The 20,276-nt window shown below is 38.7% G+C and overlaps 1 protein-coding gene across 2 annotated transcripts; it reads left to right on the top strand.

The window, feature by feature from the left end:
- Positions 1 to 1,540: 1,540 nt before the first annotated feature.
- LOC103848721 (annexin D1) lies at positions 1,541 to 3,751 on the top strand. 2 transcript variants are annotated; one of them, XM_018655938.2, is made up of 6 exons: positions 1,541 to 1,771; positions 2,266 to 2,411; positions 2,494 to 2,712; positions 2,805 to 3,017; positions 3,103 to 3,365; positions 3,429 to 3,751. In XM_018655938.2, exons 1-5 carry the CDS (start codon positions 1,696 to 1,698, stop codon positions 3,343 to 3,345), a joined length of 897 nt encoding a protein of 298 aa, XP_018511454.2. In that variant the 5' UTR covers positions 1,541 to 1,695; the 3' UTR covers positions 3,346 to 3,365; positions 3,429 to 3,751. The 2 variants fall into 2 exon arrangements, with proteins under 2 accessions (XP_018511454.2, XP_033135853.1); XM_033279962.1 differs by having other exon boundaries at positions 3,103 to 3,340; positions 3,429 to 3,694.
- The last annotated feature ends 16,525 nt before the right edge of the window (positions 3,752 to 20,276 follow it).

Below are 20,276 nucleotides of genomic sequence, written 5' to 3'. Positions count from 1 at the left end.
ACTAATATTGGGCTGTACATTAGAGTAATTTTTAATATAATGGTTGTACAATTTAAATGGCTTCTCTATTATATCGGCCAGATCTTCTTTTGCCTCCGCCATCACCTCTGTCTCAAGCTTGTCTCGGGCGTGAGGTTGTCGCTCCTCCCCATCTCCTCATGTCTTTGTCGCCTCTCCTCTTCACTGTAGCGTCCTTCCCATCCGAAACTCGTAGCTCCTCCACCGCTGACATACTCCGTCCTATGCTTCTCATCGACGAAATCTAGTATCCCAGCACTTCAGTATCTGTTCGGCTCTTTCTAGCTTATGCTTTTCCACCTCCTCCTCTACATACGTCTCCTCCTCCTTTGGATAAAGTCAATCCCGAACCGGTTCCGTCATGCTGCATCGCATCTTTATCTCACTAGAGTCTATATCTGACGTCTCGCATCGGCACCGCCTTACCCTCTCCAAGTGAGTGCTGCGGATCCGCCAGCGGTGGCACTACTTCCTCTCCACGCGCCATTTCCAAGCAAAATGAGGTCAAACGTCAAGTCTCCTATACATGAATTTGGGCTGTATTTGAAATGCGCTTTTAGCCCTAACTAGAGATTCAAACATATCCATTTCTTAATGGGTCTTCTACCCATATTCATTATTTCAACAATGATTTTAGTGTCCAATCTAGGCAGAAAAGGCGAGACGTCGTAGCTTCCCTAGAAATCCTCGTCAAACAGCACTTGAGTCGTTGCTCCTCCTCCAAAGCTTTCTACCACGACATCCACGCTAACTTGAGCCATGACCACTAACATCCTAACCATGACCAAATTCTAATCCACAACCATCCTAAAAATAAACTTTCCACTCTAACTCCATCGATGACCACATCCACTCTAACTTGAGTCATAAACACAACCATCCTAACCCAGACCTCATCCATGACCATTTTCACCCTAATCACATCCATGACCCTATCCATCCTCACCCATCCATAACCATACCTCTGTCTCTGGACAACCAATCTACCATTAACCATAACCCCAAGAACGACCTATTTGAGGCTAACAACTCCGTCAACCCCAACTCATGTTGTCAATACCCATGCATTTATCATGCCTGACCACATGTGTCTAACCATCAATCATCTGTGTTAGCTTGCTTAATTTACCGTCAACCACATTTTCTAATTGATTACTAACAATGAGGACACCAAATTAAGTTAAATCTGACCAGAACTCTTTATCCTAGAGCTTCTGTTTTTATCAATGGTAAATTCGTCATAATAAACCAAGAAGATAAGACCAAAATGCAATTCGAGCACAAAATACATTAAAGTGAAAGACTATAAGTCTAAAAATATGTTAAACTGTTAAGTTCTTTTTTTTTTTGCTCACAATCATATGGTATGAATAATCATCATTCTTAACAAAAAGAAGTTTAATAAAAAAAACGGGAAGAAATCAAATATTAATTACAAGTGATTGTGAGCAAAAAAAAAAAGGGGAAGAAATCAAATATTCAGCAGAAAGATTATATAATTCCCTTTGGATATAGTTTATTACAGTAGTATATATATATACGGACACATGGCTCGCAGTGTCCTAAAGCCTTTCACGTTTTCCCCTTTATAAATTGATCATCTATCTGCTTTCAACTCTCGACAAAAAAAAAACGAGAGAGAGAGGTGAAAGAAGTAAAAGAACTTGCAAAGCAAAAATGGCGACCCTTAAGGTTTCTTCTTCTGTTCCTTCTCCCTCTGAAGATGCTGAGCAATTGAAAAGCGCATTTGATGGTATACAATGCTTCTGCCTTTTCTTGTTTTTGCTTGTTTTCTGGACGGTTTTGTATAAACCCGATCAATATTCCCTCACTTTAAAAGATGATGAATATACTGTTTCGATTTGATAATCTGTTTGGTGGTTTGATTTGGATCGAGTTTGTTTTCCTCAGACGACGAGATCGTTGTTGGTGGTAGTGTATTATGATCATGTTTTTTTTATTCTCCACTGATCTGATCGTTTCCGTGTTGGATCTAGAACATTTGTTTGTACTTTTAGTCTTCTGATCTCTCTAGTTTCTCTGATCGGTATTGAGCTTTTGATTATTATCAGTTAGTCATGTTGATACTGACAATGATTCATTAATTGGATCTTGTTTGATTTTATACTTGTAACATGCTACGATTTGAAATATAAATGTAGTTAAGTTTTGGATGATCTGTTTATAATCAAAGTGTGTGACTGTCTTGGATCTGACATTTGACTTTTGTGACTCCGATTTTCGCAGGATGGGGTACCAACGAGGAATTGATCATATCAATCTTGGCTCACAGAAGTGCTGAACAGAGGAAGCTGATCAGGCAAACATACCATGAATCCTTTGGAGAGGATCTTCTTAAGAGTCTTGAGAAGGAACTTACAAGCGACTTCGAGGTACTAAAATTTACCAAATTCCCAAACTTTTTTTGGGAAATATTTACAAGTGTCTTAATATGTTTTCTTCCTTCATGGATAGAGAGCCATCTTGCTCTGGACTCTTGAACCGGGTGAACGTGATGCCTTATTGGTTAATGAAGCTACCAAAAGATGGACTTCAAGCAACCAAGTGCTTATGGAAGTAGCTTGCACTAGGACCTCTACGCAGCTTCTTCACGCTAGGCAAGCTTACCACGCTCGCTTCAAGAAGTCTATTGAAGAGGATGTCGCTCACCACACCACCGGTGACTTCAGAAAGGTCATAATAATCCCATTGAATGTTCATGTTTCTTCTTATGAGACAATGTTACTACTTGAAACAGTTATTTGAGCTGTATGTTTCTTTTGCAGCTTTTGGTTTCTCTTGTTAGCTCATACAGGTACGAAGGGGAAGAGGTAAACATGACATTGGCAAAGCAAGAGGCTAAGCTGATTCATGAGAAAATCAAGGACAAGCATTACAATGATGAAGATTTCATAAGGATTTTGTCCACAAGGAGCAAACCACAGATCAATGCTACCTTCAATCGTTATCAAGATAATCACGGCGAGGAAATCCTCAAGGTGGAAGGCTAAACTGTTCATTTTAAGCTTCTTGTTTTTTTTTTCTATAATAATCCTAAACTCTTGTTGTTTTTTCATCTTACAGAGCCTTGAGGAAGGAGATGAAGACGACAAGTTCCTAGGGCTGTTGAGGTCAACCATTCAATGCTTGACAAGACCTGAGCTTTACTTTGTGGATGTTCTTCGTTCAGCGATCAAAAAAACGGGAACAGACGAAGGAGCTCTCACTAGAATTGTGACCACAAGAGCTGAGATTGACTTGAAAGTCATTGGACAAGAGTACCAAAGAAGGAACAGCATTCCATTGGAGAAAATCGTAAACAGTTAAACCCAAGAACCACATGTCAGGTTGTGTTTTTATAAGCTATTTCTGTATAACTATGTTTAATATTGGACTGACCTTTGTTACAGAGAGAGAAGTTTGGATAACGTAGTTTCCAAAAAGATCCAGCAAGCGATAATTCAAAGTTTGTAACACGAGAAAAGCTCCCGGATAATCGCTAGCTTTGCCATAATGCTTTCTAAACTGGATCGCTGCTGGAATATTTTGCTCTATTAGACTATCTCCAATGTATTTTGCTATTTTCATTTCTAAAATAGAGAAATTCTATAATATAGATGAGATATGCTGCATTGTATTTTTTTTTTTTTTTGGAATTATACAATAGTATCCTAACTCTACAGAAGTGGTCCAAACTAGTCACTGTAAAATCTAAAATCTACAATAAGTATTTGATAGTGTTTGGAGTTTGATCTAAGGAAGATAAATGATGTAGGCAACAATATCTTTAGAACATAACGATGTTAAACAATTTTCAGTACGTAAAAATGGACTTTACTGATGAATAAGATCGAATACAATGAGTTGAATTAGATCGAGTGATACAAATGAGATCCGTAAAGAAAGAATCTAAGATTGGGATGAAAACAAGGTCGATATAAGTGTGTAACTCTCTCTCTAGGGTTTTCAACGTGTCCTTCTTCATGTCCGTTCTTCTTTCTTTATAGTAAGTCGACCTCGTGCCTTTTGTAACTGCTTCGCGATCTCAGTATCTTGTTCCGCGATCTCTGAGACTTCGATAGCCTCATCTTGAGTTCGTATGTTCGCTATGGGCTTCAGTTCCTTACGGCCCATATCCTTGATCGCGGCCCATTAATGTACTGACCAATATTGAGTCCAACATTTTTCCCCCAGTCTCTTTTGATTTGATCGAAAAAGAGGCGGTTAGCTTTTAACATGGGTCTCATCGCTTGGTAACTGATACCGCTCGGACTCGACTTAATGACGATTCATGAAAAACCGTTTGTTGGCGCGTTTTTTATTTTATTATTATTTTCATCCGTAATGGCTATCTTAGACGCCGCTAGGGCGTAGACCAGGTCATCATTATCTTTCTTGAAAACGACGATAGAGCCGTTAAGGTTGCTATATATACGTAAGGGATCTTCTTTGGTCTCAATTTCGTTGCCTCTTTCTTGTTTCTTTCTCCTTTTCTATGAATTTTTTTGTTTGTTGAGCTCGAGATGTCTTCGTCGTTCAATTTCCCTTTTCCGACTACTAAAGACGATGATCTTGAGGACCTTTACAAGACGTACGGGGTCGATCGTGCCGTCGTTCTCGATTTGGCCGGACGAATGAGACTCCTGAGACCGTTCGAGAAGGTTACTATGGAGCCTATCTTTCTTGCTTTCACTCATGTGGTCTTATCTTCCCGATCCAGGAGCCCATACTTGAGATTCTGGCGGAGCTTGGGTTATCGCTTACTCAAATCCTCCCGAACATTCTTAGGTATCTTATTGCCTTCTTGGTTAGGGCTAGGGAGGAAGGTCTTTCTTTCGGCCTTAGTGAGTTCCGACAGCTCGTTCTGGTGAAGCGGAACCAGCACAACCCTAGTACCTTCCTTGTGTCTTCGCGCCCAGGTCGCCACGTCATCGAGGCCATCCCCTATCGCAATGAGAAATAGCGCGAACAATTTTTCATTTTTAAGATGGATCGAGCATCTATGGGTGAATTCGACTTCTCTCGGCTTCCTCGGAGTTGGGCCGAGATTATCGGTTAGTTTTCTTTTGTCTACGTGTCGATTTTTCTCTTTAGGAAATAGGCGACTCAACTTTTTGTTTTCTTTGATCGATTTAGCTCCTTCCGAAAGCTCTTCTATGTTAGACGAGATTTGTGGTTTGATCGGGATTCTTCGGAGAGGTCGTTCAAACTGGTCTTTGTTTGACCAAACTCGGATTCGAACCGTCTTTGCTATGCCGGAGGGGATCAACAGGGCCCCTCTGGTTGGAAGTTTTGAGGACGAGGCTGATAGACCATACATATATTTTACCCATTTTTAATCATGGTCTATAAGTGTTTTAAGATACAATTATTATGTTTTGGAGTCTATTTAGAGTATTATGGTGATTTTGGAGTCTTTTGGAGCCTTTGGAGGTGCAGAGTTGCACAGGCACGTCAGATGTTTAGCTATGGATGTAGACCTTCCTACCGTTAGATTGAGCCCATATGTTTACACAAGATAGAGCTTTGAGTTAGCTTTCAAATGCCACCGGTCTCAGATCAATCAGCATCCTGTAGCAGATGTTATGCCTGTTTTACTGAAGAGTGGTCAGTCTGCCTCGCGAGAGGAAACTGCCGAGAAGAGGAAGCCACGTCGATCGATGCAGCACTCTGCACGTCGATCGATGGAGATCCCAGATCGTGGGCCTTGTATATTTTATGACTGAGTGAAGCTCAAAAGCCAAAAAATACCAGAATACCCTTGGACGACCAGAAACCCTATTTATATTATTTCTAAGCCATTGTTGACGGCTACGCTTTCTACACGCTTTCATTTTCATTGTTTCTCTTAGAGGAGAGAAGAGAGGAACTCCTATCAGAGTCCTCCTGGAACTCAATTGGTTTTATTGTCTATTCTATTTCAGTTTTATATCTATTCATATATGATTTCTGTTTTCATGTTTGAGTAGATCCACATGTTAGATCCAGGGTTCAGATAGGTTTGTGAGATTAGCCCCAAACTATAGATCTCCCTTGTTGTGATATTCATGATAGATCTATACTTATTGCTTGTTCTAAAGTAATTAACTAGAATATTGATCATAGGATTGCATACACAAGCATCCTTGTTATCCCATCCTGACATCTATCTATCATATTAGGATTGCTAGAGAGGGCTAACCGCCAATTTAACATCCTAATAGGGCAAATCATCTCGCGCATAGGCCTGGCTAGAACCCGTCGATCGATGTCCTTAACTGACTATCGGTCGACGTAGGTAAAGGTGTATCGGTCGACGTCCCTATAGGACCATCGATCGACACTCTTTCGTTGTCAACATACTAACGTTGAGACACGAGATCTAGCGAGTTAACCAGTGAAACATGCGACAGCTGATCACTGAGTTAAGCGATTGAGCTTTAACATATCATGCATGCAACAAATATGTACATATATGAATTATAATCTCCAGTACCTGAATAGAAACCCTAGATCTAGCAACCATCCTTCTATCGAACAACCCTTGCCAAGCTGAACAATTGACTTGTTTAACTTGTTTACTGCTTTATAATCTATTAGCCTGGTTTATTATAATTTTTTTAGATCTAATTGGTTTCCTAGCTCCTTGTGGATTCGATCCCTAAGTACTATAATTCGACCTCTTTTGATGAGAGTAACACTCTTTAGGGTAATTTGAGTGATATCAAATTTGGCGCCGTTGCCGGGGAGCTTTGATCGCCATTAGATCTTGTTTAGTTAGATTTAGTCTAGGTTTTGTTACTATTCTAAAAACTCATAAATTTTTTTCTTCTATTTCAGGTACATAACTCTTAGTACCAGAAAACAATAAAGAGAGGATTTCTAGGTCTTTCAAGGAAGGAGCCTGCTGGTTTATGCACGATCCGTAAGTCTACGAGGGATGTATCGATCGACACCTTCCAAGCAGCATCGATTGATAGCGTGAGCCAAGCGTCGAACGACACTATTCATCATATGTCGGAAAACACTATTCATCGCAGTACTATTCATCGCAGTACTATTCATCCGGGTACTGTTCATCATGGTACTGTTCATCCGGGTACTGTTCACCATAATACTATTCATCGAGGTACTATTCATCCCGGTACTGTTCATCATAATACTATTCATCCTAGTACTATTCATCGTGATACTATTCATCGCGACACTATTCATGTCATGTCGATCGATACTGTTCATCCTGTGTCGGTTGACACTATTCATATCCCGTCGATCGACACTGTTCATCCCGTGTCGGTCGACACTATTCATATCCTGTCGATCGACACTGTTCATCACGTGTCGGTCGACACTATTCATATACCGTCGATCGACACTGTTCATCCCATGTTGTTCGACACTATTCATATCCCGTCGATCGATAATGTTCATCCCGTGTCGGTCGACACTATTCATATTCCATCGATCGACACTGTTCATCCCGTGTCGGTCGACACTGTTCATCCCGTGTCGGTCGACACTATTCATCTTCCGTCGATCGACACTGTTCTGTTCATCCCGTGTCGGTCGACACTATTCATCTTCTGTCGATCGACACTGTTCATATTCTGTCGCTCGACACTGTTCACCCGAACACTGTTCACCCGAACACTGTTCATCCGAATACTGTTCATCGCGATACTGTTCATCCGAACACTTACATCGCGATACTGTTCATCCGATCACTGTTCATCGTGACACTGTTCATCGAAACACTATTCATCGCGGCACTGTTCCTCCAATGACGAACACCATTTACGGAGAGACAGAGAATGTCGAAGCGCTCATACTTAAGATCGACAAGAAAGGTATTTGGCGAGACGAAGAAGGTCGCCCTTGCAGCCCCACATGACAATTGATTAATGCAGAGGATAGTGTAATCCCTGACGTAATTGTTGTGGCTGAGACGAATACCTTTAATTTGACAAGTCAATGGTATGATTGGGGAAGTGAGGATCCATTTTACGGTCTTCCTCTTGAGGATCCCAAAGATCTTATCAAGAGACTTGAGGAGTTAGCCTCAGCAAACAAGCACGATGTAATATCTGCAGACCACATTATCTCCAAAATCTTCCGCTATTGTTTATCTAGAGATGATTTTAGCTGGTTCAGTAAGCTGCAACCAAGATCTCTAACCTGCTGGAAAGACATCAAAGAAGCCTTCATAGGCAAATTTTTCAGCGAGGCTGTAGCAACTCGAAGTAAAAGGCTTGATTACATGATTAAAGAACGGGAGAAAAGAATAATGATTAGTATGAGTCAGATTCTTGACTTCATCTACAGCGAGGAGAATTGAGATATTGGAACACCGACAACTCATGTCAAGCAGCCAGACATTCAGGTTCACCATGCAGATGAGAGTAAGCAGAAGGACGAACTGAACAGAGAAAAGCTGGTCAACCATGATACAGTTGAGGATGATGAATATCATGTATCTGGAGAGCAGAGCAAAGTAGAAGAAGCTGATACAAAAGATCCAACTTCAGCATCGATCGACAGTAGTAACTCAGAATCGATCGATATCCGCACTTCAAAAACGATTGATACAGATATTTGTCATCGATCGATACCTTCTACAATCCCTGATGCTACCACTGTGTATGTTAGGACTGGATGACCGAAGGTATTTAGAGACTATAACAGTCCTGAGGATGCCTATGCTAAAAGGTCTGCATTGCATCGTTCAGCACACCAGAATACTGTCCTTGAGCTGCACCCTGCATATATCTCTCTTGTGGGTCAGCATTCTTTCCATGGTTTTCCTCATGAAGATCCCACTAGCCACCTGGAAACATTTGTAGATCTGGCATTGACCATCAAATGCAATGGAGTCTCTGAAGACTACTATTTATGCAAATTATTCTCATACTCTCTTGCTGGAGAAGCAGATTATTGGTTCAGGAAGTTGCCACTAGGATCTCTCACTACCTGGAATGACATCAGATACGCTTTCCTCAGCAAATTTCTCTATGATGCTGCAGCAAATCTAGAGATTGAGATAAGGTCTATGCCGGAATATATGGTGGAGGATGATAAGCAACATGAGTCTGGAAAGCTGAGCACAGTAGAAGTAGTTGATATTAGTGACACGAGCTCATCATCGAACGACACCCTTACGATAACATCGATCGTCACCCCCACCTCATCGTCGATCGACCCCAGTACCTCAGAAATGATCGACACAGACTTTTGTCATCGATCGATTCCACTTAAAATCCCTGAAAGATCAAGTTATCCTCAGGACATTGCAAACTCTACACAGGAGAGCATCGATGAATCAAGCTGTGATCTTACCTCAGATGTCGACAAAGTCACTCTGAAAGACTTTCTCGAGTTGGAAGAATGGCTTCGGCAGAAGCTTGATGATCAGCCCGCTTCGGGAAAAGGTCTGGAAAATTCCTTAAAGGTTGACGACATCGACCGATATAAACCTGATGAGATCGATTGACACCCACCCTACGACATCGATCTACAGTCGCCGTCTAACATCGATCAACATACACCCGACTGTATCGTTCGATACCCACCCGATTGCATCGATCGACACCCATGTTTGGATGAACTATCATGATACATGATTGAACCAGAACTGGTTGGAAGAAAAGAACACACGTCTGGAGCCTCACACCTTGCTGTCCCCGAAAATCTAAGACCACCTCTATGCGAAGAAGAAGCTGTTGGGATTTGCAAAAGAGTGAAGAGGATACATGATCATGTGAAGTTTGTTGTTCCATATGAAGTGTTTGAAGCTGAATCTCCTATCCCACCAGATAAAAGTATGGAGTTAAGTTAATATGGTGGAGTATTTGATGATAATACGTACGTAGAAGCTTCTCAAAGAGGGCTGCGATTTAGAGATGAATTAGATAACTGCCCAGCAGAAGTACCATCGAGCGACATCAACAGAACAAAATCGATTGACACTATCATTTCATCATCGATCAATACCGGTCATATACCATCGATCGACACCCTTCGCGAATCAGAGCAGAAAGAGTTTGAAGTGTGTCAGAATCATTTTGATGGAGGCACCACCATGCGATCAGACAAGTCTGGGGGAAAGAAGAGTCGGAATTGGAAGAAGAGGAAAAGGATCAAGGGAGATCCTCAGTTATCATTGATTCCCCACTTCTCAGATGGTATCAGAAAACTCAGAGTGCACAGCAGATGCTTCTCACAGCCCTTTGCAAAGCTCAAAGCACTCCTTATTGCTGAAATGATAAACAAAGGAGAAGGGTATATGTAGGAGGATTTCACACAAAAATGATAAAGCTTCAGAAGGGTATATGTATAGAGTATACATTGAGACTTGGTTTGGAGCAAGTTCTCATTCTTATGCGGACTTAATCAGATCTCCAGAAGCCAAGCTATAGACTAAAAATAGCGCTGAGTGGGAGGCAACTCACTGTTAGGTAATTTTAAATATGATTTATCTTTCATTTATTACTGATTCTTTGTTTTCTAAAGATTTCAGGTAAAAAAAAATGAACAGTAACGACGGTACTGTAACAGAGACACTGTAGCAGCAACATCGAGCGACACTGTAAAAGGACAAGATCCGAGGAAGACGAGATTGCAGGAGAATCGATGATGGCTACGTAGCATCGATCGACAGAGCATCAAGAGTATTAATCGCCACTTAACTGTGTTGCTCGACACTCACATCCAAGCAGGTATACCGTTTTTCCTTGTTAAATATTGTCCTTATGATTTATTTTCCCACCAATCTTAGATTGGATAGCGCTAGTGATAGTGTTTTTTAAATCTGGGGGAGGAGGTTCTACTAATATTGTGTTTTAGTTAGTTAAAAAAAAAAACCGAGTAGACGATTGCTCAGCACATCGACCGATGACACAAGCTCGATATCGATCGACAGCGCTTCATATCCAACAATCGGTTGTCTCTTCATTGTGTCGAATGATTGCTCTAGCCATCGACCGATGAGACCATGTCACTATCAATCGACAGCACTTCATCAACATCGATCGATTGTCTATTCATTGTGTCGATCGACACTGATGTCGAGCAGGTTATCGTTCTTACTTGTTAAATTGTCTACTTATTATTTATGTTCTAACCATAACTCCGACTAGATATACACTGGGGACAGTGTAATTTAAGTCTGGGGGGATGTTTACTGATATTTGCTTATCTATTGAGTTTTATAAAATGTTTTCAAAACTGTTTTTATTGGATCAAGAAGGGGATAATGAACTTATTAGATCCATGCTTGTTATCTAACTACTCTTTAGCACCATTCTAGACTTACTGATTGCAGATAGTACTAAAGATACTAAAGTGGATCAACCTGTCAACTATGTTCACACTTGCTGAGATTGTTTGAAGGAACCGAAGCTGACCTCCAACCTAATTTGACTTAACTGCTTGTCTTGGGGCTTGGTATACACTGGATCGGATTCCTCCTTCAGGTCTGAAAGGTAAAAGTCTGAGTGATTTTGGTTTCCTTATCTCCTCCCTTTGGCATCCTAATAAAATAAAATAAAAGATTGAGATGATTTCTTGCGGTTTAGAGGGGTAGGTACATTCCCGATGATCTCATTATTCTACTCTAATAGAATGATCACACATTGTTGGAAGCGAGGGGTAAGTACATTACCGATGACCCCACTATTCACCTACACTTTGTCAAGAAAGGAAAAAGAAAAAGAAAAAAAAATAATATAAAAAAATCGAAAAGAAGGTGAATAAGATGGACTGCATCAGCATCTTTGTTAATTGGAATTGAGATAAAAAGGATTCAGAGAAGGGATATATAGAGTAAAAGAAACCAGAACAAGACTACCCGTTTACTCAGATACCTGTTGGGGTAAGAGTCCATGTGTCTTGTGATCGATACTCCCAAGGTAAAGCATACACATTTATTTATGTTAAGAAATGATGTTGGTAGAGGGGAATGTCATACATGATTTGCTAAGATGTTGGCTAGGTGAATTTGGTTGCTGAGCTAGGATATTGTATAATGTGCTTCTGTGATTAGGACTTCTTAGATGTGGATTGCAATATTGTAGAGGTGATGATTCTAAGTTTTAAATCATGTGAGTTCCTGCTGTTTTCAAAACCTCTTTCAGAGAGACTGTCCGTCTGTTTTGCTTGAGGACACGCAAAATGGTAAGTCTGGGGGAGTTGATAGACAATAGATTTTACCCATTTTTAATCATGGTCTATAAGTGTTTTAAAGTGTTTTAAGATACAATTATTATGTTTTGGAGTCTATTTTAGAGTATTTACAGGTTCAGGGACGTTTAGGAAAAATATGGTGATTTTGGAGTCTTTTGGAGCCTTTTGAGGTGCAGAGTTGCACAGATGCGTCAGATGTTTAGCTATGGATGGAGACCTTTCGACCGTTAGATTGAGCCCATATTTTGACACAAGATATAGATTTTAGTTAGCTTTCCAATGTCACCGGTCTCAGGTCAATCATCATCCTGTAGCAGATGTTATGCTCGTTTTACTTAAGAGTGGTCAGTCTGCCTCGCGAGAGGAAGCTGCCGAGAAAAAGAAGCCACGTCGATCGATGCAGCACTCTGCACGTCGATCGATGGAGATCCCAGATCGTGGGCCTTGTATATTTTATGACTGCGTGAAGCCCAGAAGACACAAATTATCAGAATACCCTTGGACGACCATAAACCCTATTTATGTTATTTCGAAGCCATTGTTGACGGCTACGCTTTCTACACGCTTTCATTTTCATTGTTTCTCTTAGAGGAGAGAAGGGAGGAACTCTTATCAGAGTCCTCCTGGAACTCCATTGGTTTTCTTATCTATTCTATTTCAGTTTTATATCTATTCATCTATGATTTTTGTTTTCATGTCTGAGTAGATCCACCTGTTAGATCCAAGGTTCAGATAGGTTTGTGGGATCAGCCCCAAACTATAGATCTGCCTTGTTGTGATATTCATGATAGATCTATATTTATTGTTTGTTCTAGAGTAATTAACTAGAATATTGATCATAGGATTGCATACACAAGCATCATTGTTATCTCATCCTGACATCTATCGATCATATTAGGATTGCTAGAGAGGGCGAACCGCCAATTTAGCATCCTAATAGGGCAAATCATCTCGCACATAGGCCTGGCTAGAACCCGTCGATCGATGTCCTCAACTGACTATCGGTCGACGTAGGTAAAGGTGTATCGGTCGACGTCCCTATAGGACCATCGATCGACACTCTTTCGTTGTCAACATACTAACCATTAAGACACAAGATCTAGCGAGTTAACCAGTGAAACATGCGACAATTGATCAATGAGTTAAGCGGTTGAGCTCTAACATATCATGCATGCAACAAATAGGTATCTATAGGAATTATAATCTCCAGCACCTGAATAGAAACCCTAGATCTAGCAACCATCCTTCCATCGAACAACCCTTGCCAAGCTGAACAATTGACTTGTTCAACTTGTTTACTGCTTTATAATCTATTAGCCTAGTTTATTATAAATTGTTTAGATCTAATTGGTTTCCTAGCTCCTTGTGGATTTGATCCCTAAGTACTATAACTCGACCTCTTTTGATGATAGTAACACTCTTTAGGGTAATTTGAGTGATATCAGAGGCCGGACACTCCCAGGAAGTCATAGCGACTCCTTCCGTTCAGGCCCAGGCTTCAGATCGATTAGCTAGACAGCTCGTGAGGAGGTCGTCATTCCGCACTTCCGGGTCCGCATCGAGGGGCCGAGCTTTTGGAAAAATCTGCCTTGATCTCGATTCACGACTCCGACGATGAAGACGCTAAGAGAGACGATCTACTGTCTCGTTGAGCCCTAGCCCAGAGGACGAGACCGTTGCGGCAACTCGCAAGCGACGCCAGTCGTCGAAGGGTGCCTTGCCCAGCCCGTCTCATCCTAGGTTTGTTCCTGAGGGAGATGGTTCTTTTTTTGCGGCCCAAGGTGATCTAATTTCCCTCGCTGGTTGCAAGAGGTCTACGGGCTGCCGTCTTCCATCTCTTACTTCCTCAGCTGAGAAGGAAGCTTATGCCAAGGTTGCGGTGGCGAGCTCTAAGGTTCGTTTCCCACCTTATTTTCCTTGAAAATTTGCTTCGAGGTTCTTATTTGCTTATCTTGATTTCTTCTCAGGTGATGGAAGCTTTCAATGAATACGTTGTGGTGATGGAAGATCACGTCGTGGCTTGTTGGAACGACAAGGAAATCGAGAAAGCAGGCCATTCATTAGGTGTCGACACCATCTGCACCAGCTGAGAACAATCCGTCGCAAACACTACGTCAAACTCAGCATGCAAAGGTGACAAACTTCTACGAAGATTCATTGCCCCCATCATGACATCGGTCGAGCCACTTTTTTTGCAAAACCATCCTTGTCCCGTAAACATGTATTCCTCTTTCCAAGCGCCGTCAATATAACAAACTCTAGCGCCTTCCAGGGCTAGAGCCGCAGATTGTTGCAAACTCCCACTATAAGAATTTTCAATAGGACCATTAACGGTTAACTGTGCCTCCATCTATATCTTACATTCCACATCGGCCCTCTGCAATATCTCTTGTGGGTTGCCATCCTTATTTGAATAAATCTTGCCATTTCTAACCTTCCAAATATACCATAATATCCATGGATAATAATTGAAATCCTCCTCCTTTGACATTCTCCAAAATAGATAATTCATATTGGTAAAAATGGACGACGAGGGAAAGATCGCTGGAGAGGAGGTAATCCTAGAAAGTGCCCATGTCTGTAAAGCTGGGGGACACTCGAAAAGTACATGATTATTTGATTCCTCTTCTGCCCCACACATACTACACCGTGTATCACAAACAATCCCTCGAGTTGCAAGATTCTTTGAAACTGGTAGAGTACCAGAAAGAAATTACCACACAAAATGTCTCAATTTTGGAGGACACTTCAGTTTCCAAGAAAAAGCTAATAATGGTTTAACATTTGGTCCATAGAAAATACTCCTCTGAACTCTATCTGGATATAAAGATTCACTTCTGAAGCCTGACTTAACCGAATATTTACCTGACTCCGTAAAATTCCATCCCACTGTGTCTGGTTTGTGAGATCTACATACTGTTAAACCTCTAATGCTTTTTACATCATCAGCATGTATATAAGCATTAAGCAAATCAACATTTCATGAGCAGTCAATCGGACTGATGAATTGTTCCATCTTTAATGAAGGGTTTAAAACTTGAGTATTTGTTTTTGGTATTGTTTTCAATCGAGATGTGTATTTAATAATGTCTTTTATTTAATATCAAGATTATTAATGATTGAAAATATAATGTGACCAACTCTAGTAGATAGTTCACTTTATAAAAAATCACACATGAATGAAAAGTCATGACTTTTCTTTTAATAAAATAGATCTTTATAATTTTAAAAGTTAACAGTGACAAATATTTAAATATTTAATATATGGATGTATAATATTACAACATTTTAATTTATACTATCTATAAATCCAATGGATCATCTATTCTTTAAATCCAATTATTGATAGCCCAATAAATACTTCTGATAGGCCCAAAATTAGATCATGTATTCTTTAAATCCAATTATTGATAGCCCAATGAAAATTTCTGGTAGGCCTAAAATTTAAATGATAAGATTAAATATTAAATGTAACATGACTTTCTAGGAATATGTTCATTAGGTCCATTCTTTAAAAAAATCACACATGAATCAAGGTTGTGACTTCTGTTTTAATCCATGTTCAAAAATGCGGGTACTACGGGCGATTAGTCGGCGAGGAGGCGCTCGGCGGTGCTTGGCCGCGGCGAGTTGGCTGTAGTCGGCCAATAAATCTGCAACAACAATTTTTTGTTTTTTTTTTTTGAGTTTTGAATGCTTAAAATCTTGTATATTGTATGAAAACGTGAAAACACACTAAAATCCGATGATATGTGTGATTATAAACGTTTTACGGCCATGGAAAAGCTTTAAAATCAAAAACCCTAAACACAGCTGGGGAAGATGAAGACGAAATGACTCTAATGCCCTTCATTAAAGGCAAACAAAAATTAGAACGAAAAAAAACGCGTGGCTTTAGGGTTGAACCCTGGTTCTTGGGGTGAGCCGAGAATATGTAACCACCAGACTACTTCGAATAATTGTATGTTGTCATGCAAATTAATTAATGATTCATAATATATTTATAAAAAAAAAAATTAAAGCTAGGCCTCGATTAATCCCTGATTACTCTCCGATTAATTGTTAATTCGCTAGGTCCGTATCGTCTGTCCGACTAAAGCCAAGCGTAGTTTCGAACATGGATTTTAATATATAAGATATGAATACAATCGTGGTAGCAGCCTTTTTTGACATTGAAATATAGAGCTTTTTTGACGATGGATATCTCTATTTTCATGCTTATAGAGCTTTTTTTACGAATGATTATAGAGCTTTTTATTGATAGATATTAATAAATTTTTGATCCAATAGATATTTCTATTTAGAGTATCCACATAATCTCCAAATTGCCAATATTTTTCGCAAAAAATGCACCAAATGAACACAGAGATAAAGAGACATTGTTGGTTTTTGTCAATTGAGCTTAGGCTTAAATTATTGTTAGAAAAATTGTAATAATAAATTATACAGAAAAAGTCAATATGGGCTTCTAACTCTGAAACCATCCAACAAACAAAATCACTTGTGAGAATTTACTGATTTTATAAAATATTAATACTTTTAAATCTGGCTATACAATTAAATTTACATGTTTCTATTGGTATATCATATTTTAGTACAAATAAGACAAAATATATTTGCTTGCAAGCATATTTTATACTCACTATAAATAAATAATCCATGAAAGAATATGAAGTTAGATAATTTGATCACACATTTTTGTCGATGAAAAAAATTATCGCAATGTAAATTTGAAGTCTAACTGAATTTTATACACGAAGTAATCTCACGCTTTGAAAGCGCGGGTCAAAATCTAGTATTCTATTAAAGCAGAATACCTAATAAGATTATAGTCTTAGTTATTTGAGTTAGTTACAATGACATGCCACTCATAATGTAAACCTTTCTCTATTCGTTTTTTATTAATAGCCTAAAATATATACACTCCTATAATTATGCCAACTTTTGTATTTTTCAATCAATTATTTAATTCTAGAAAATAGTTTTAGGCAACAATCCATATCATTTAATGTAAGATTGTCCACATATTTATATTTGATATGATTTCCCAAATTATGGTTAAAGGAATTTGTATTTCAAAATTAAAATCTAAAAAATATTCAAACAAGTAAATAAATTCTATATTTTAGGTTCAATAAACCTATCATAGCTTGAATACGATTTGGGCACAATACGCTGAATTCTCTTTTTCTTATTAAACATTGTATATGGGCTATGAGTTTGATTTAAATTTTTCAAAAAATGAATAATTATTTTCACAAAATTATTATTTTTTGGGAAATTGCTACTAATACCATTTTCCTAATACGACATTTCATCTATACCTTAACCAACTTTACCATTAAAATTTTAATAGACAAAATACAATTGTACCCCTGAATAATTAAACCTAAATTACTCTATTTCTCCCCCAATTCCAAACCTGAGAGTTCCCCAGATTAATTTCAAATTCGACAGTGATCAAATCCAACGACGCTGACGAGTTCTCCGGCGGATTTGACGGCGCTAACGAGTTCTCCGACGAAGCTGACAAACTCTACAAGCTCATGCGAACAAGACGATCCCTCACTTTCTCCTCCATTGAGAAATAATGACGGTGGCTACGAGCCTTGATTCGCTTCTAGAGAAGCTCAAAGTGAAGGAGCTTTACCTTCGACCAAGTAATTGGGACTACTTACATTCTCAGAGCCGCCAGTTTCTTCCTCCAACTCGTGCTTCTCCTCCGTCTTCTTCCTCTGTCTTTGTAAGTTCACCATTTACACTTTTCATGTTTGTATGCGTGGAAACATGAGCTTTGCATTTTGCTTGAGTGGCTAGGATCGGAAACCTAAAAGGGAATGATTTGGGGAATAAGAAGTATCAATTTTATTGCTTTGAGTTTAGTACTCGATGTACTGTACTGAGTTATGGCGAAATCATTATCTTAGGGAAGATTACGACGTGATGTTCTCAGATTACTAATAAGAGATTCTCAAATGTTTGGAACGATATGTTGCAGCAATGATCCAGTAGCCTAGTGTGCCTTCTTCCGGGTTGATGCCTGCCAGTGATGTCCTGATTCGTGCCAAAGAGGTTTGTTACTCCATCTGTACACCTTGTATTATGGAAATCTAATTTCAATTGAGATATGTTCATGATGTTTTGCTTATACGTTCATCCCTATGCTTCTCACTTAAGCATTTGGCTCGGAAAATTAACCTTGAGGTGAAGAAAAATTTAGTTTCAACACATCTCTCACATTCCTGGTTGCAATTTCAGGTCATAACAAGCAGGGATATACTTGTGGACTACTATCAAAGCACACTGGGAATGTGAGTGGGAAGCATATCTTTCGCTTCATAACTTTAAAGGAAGAAACTTTCTCGCTGATAAAAATAGTTCTGACTTGTTATTTATTCCGTGGAGACTGTGGCTAACGTGATGAGAAGGCCATATTACATGGATGCACCAAAAGCTAAAGAATTTGGAGTCATTGACAGGGTAAGTTTATGTGCTGTAAAGTTACATGTGGGGATATATTAATCAGAACATTAGTCTTTGATATTAACTCCACTGCTCTCAAATCCAAGGCCCCTGAGAAAATCGTCTTTCATCTTGTCACTAACGAGATCAACTACACTGCAATGAAGTCATAGTTTGCTGTGAACACGGACAACCTCAGAGGAGTCACTGTTGAGGTTCAGAAGTTTGAGGAATTCAAATGTCTTAATGCTTCTTATGTCCCCGTCCTCAAGTAGCTCCAAGACTCTGATACGCAAAGCTACTATTTCTCTGGACACAACGATGATGGACGCACACCGATCAAGTTCAGAAACCCCAAGTATCTCTCAATGCTCAATTATACCTTTTTATAAGGCCTTATAAAAGAAACTGTAAAAGAATGATGTTCTTTAATAAGAAAAAAAAACTAGATTTTGACCCGCGCTTTAAAAGCACGGGATTTGTTCTTTATCAAAATCAGATTCAAAAATAATTATATGATGTTAATTTAAATAGTATTTTGAAATCAAAGCGAAGCCGATTAGCCTGATCGGACCAATCATATCTCTAAATTAACTGAATCCAAGTTGAGCTAATAATCGGTTTTGAATTAAATAAAAATGTTGTGCCACCCCTCAACCATAAATCCTATATAATTTTAGGGTTTATAGTTTATATTTGAACATAATAATCATTCTTTATATTATAGTATATTTGTTACAATATACTGACAATTATTGCTTTTTTAAAACCCTATATTGAAAATCTCTGCTCAAAATAACTTGTTAGGTAAGGAATAATATTTTCTTAATGTTTCTATATTTTTAAAATAACCGAAGGTCAGTTAGTAACTTAGTATAGAGTCCTTCATATTATAGTATATTTTAACATATGTGAAGGTTGATCAGCTTTGTTTGTTTGGCTGTAATGTGATGCAGTCATTAAGGGTCATATATATTTTTATTTAAGGTAAATATGAATCCTACGATTTTGGTAAGTAATAATAATTTTCTTTATTTTCAATTAAAATTTAAATGCAGTGGCATAAAGTTGTAATTATTTAGGAAAACTAAGGGGTATTTCAAACTTGTATTCTTGTTTTAATAGTTTAGATGGTGGAAAGTTGGTTAATTTGGTGATTTATAAACTGTTATAAATATATTTATAAACCTTGTAAATTAATTTATAAAAACTTACAAAGAAATGTATAAACTCTTATAAATAGCTTATAAGTTCTTGTAAATAGTTTTATAAACCCTTTTAAATAGTTTTATAACCCTTTATAATAAATACTTATATAAATATTTATATGTGTTTTACAAGCTTTATAGATGGTTGATACAAGGTTTTATAAGCTCTTATAAAATTTATAAATGGTTCATAAATGATTTTATAAACTCTTAAGAATGAACAGTGTCAAGAACAATGAAGGCGAAGAAGAATCAAATGGGGGGGGGGGGGGGGGGGGGGGGGTGTTGGATCAAAATCAGGGTTTAGGGTTTGTTGCCTACCTTCAACTTCTGACGTTGATACCTTTGCCTCTCTCTATAACCACTCTTAATGCCCCTTCCTTCCTTTCTTCCTTCTCCTCTCTGATAAAATAAAACTTTACTTTGGCATCA

Source organism: Brassica rapa, chromosome A09 (assembly GCF_000309985.2).
Source record: "Brassica rapa cultivar Chiifu-401-42 chromosome A09, CAAS_Brap_v3.01, whole genome shotgun sequence".
Classification (NCBI taxonomy): Eukaryota; Viridiplantae; Streptophyta; class Magnoliopsida; order Brassicales; family Brassicaceae; genus Brassica; species Brassica rapa.
This window is presented reverse-complemented; position numbering and strand designations above follow the sequence as displayed.

Coding starts and splice junctions, on each gene's coding strand:
- LOC103848721 (XM_033279962.1), top strand. CDS start 1,696: ATGGCGACCCTTAAGGTTTCTTCTTCTGTTCCTTCTCCCTCTGAAGAT. Junction 2,412..2,493: donor AACTTACAAGCGACTTCGAG/GTACTAAAATTT, acceptor CTTCATGGATAG/AGAGCCATCTTGCTCTGGAC. Junction 2,713..2,804: donor CCACCGGTGACTTCAGAAAG/GTCATAATAATC, acceptor TTTCTTTTGCAG/CTTTTGGTTTCTCTTGTTAG.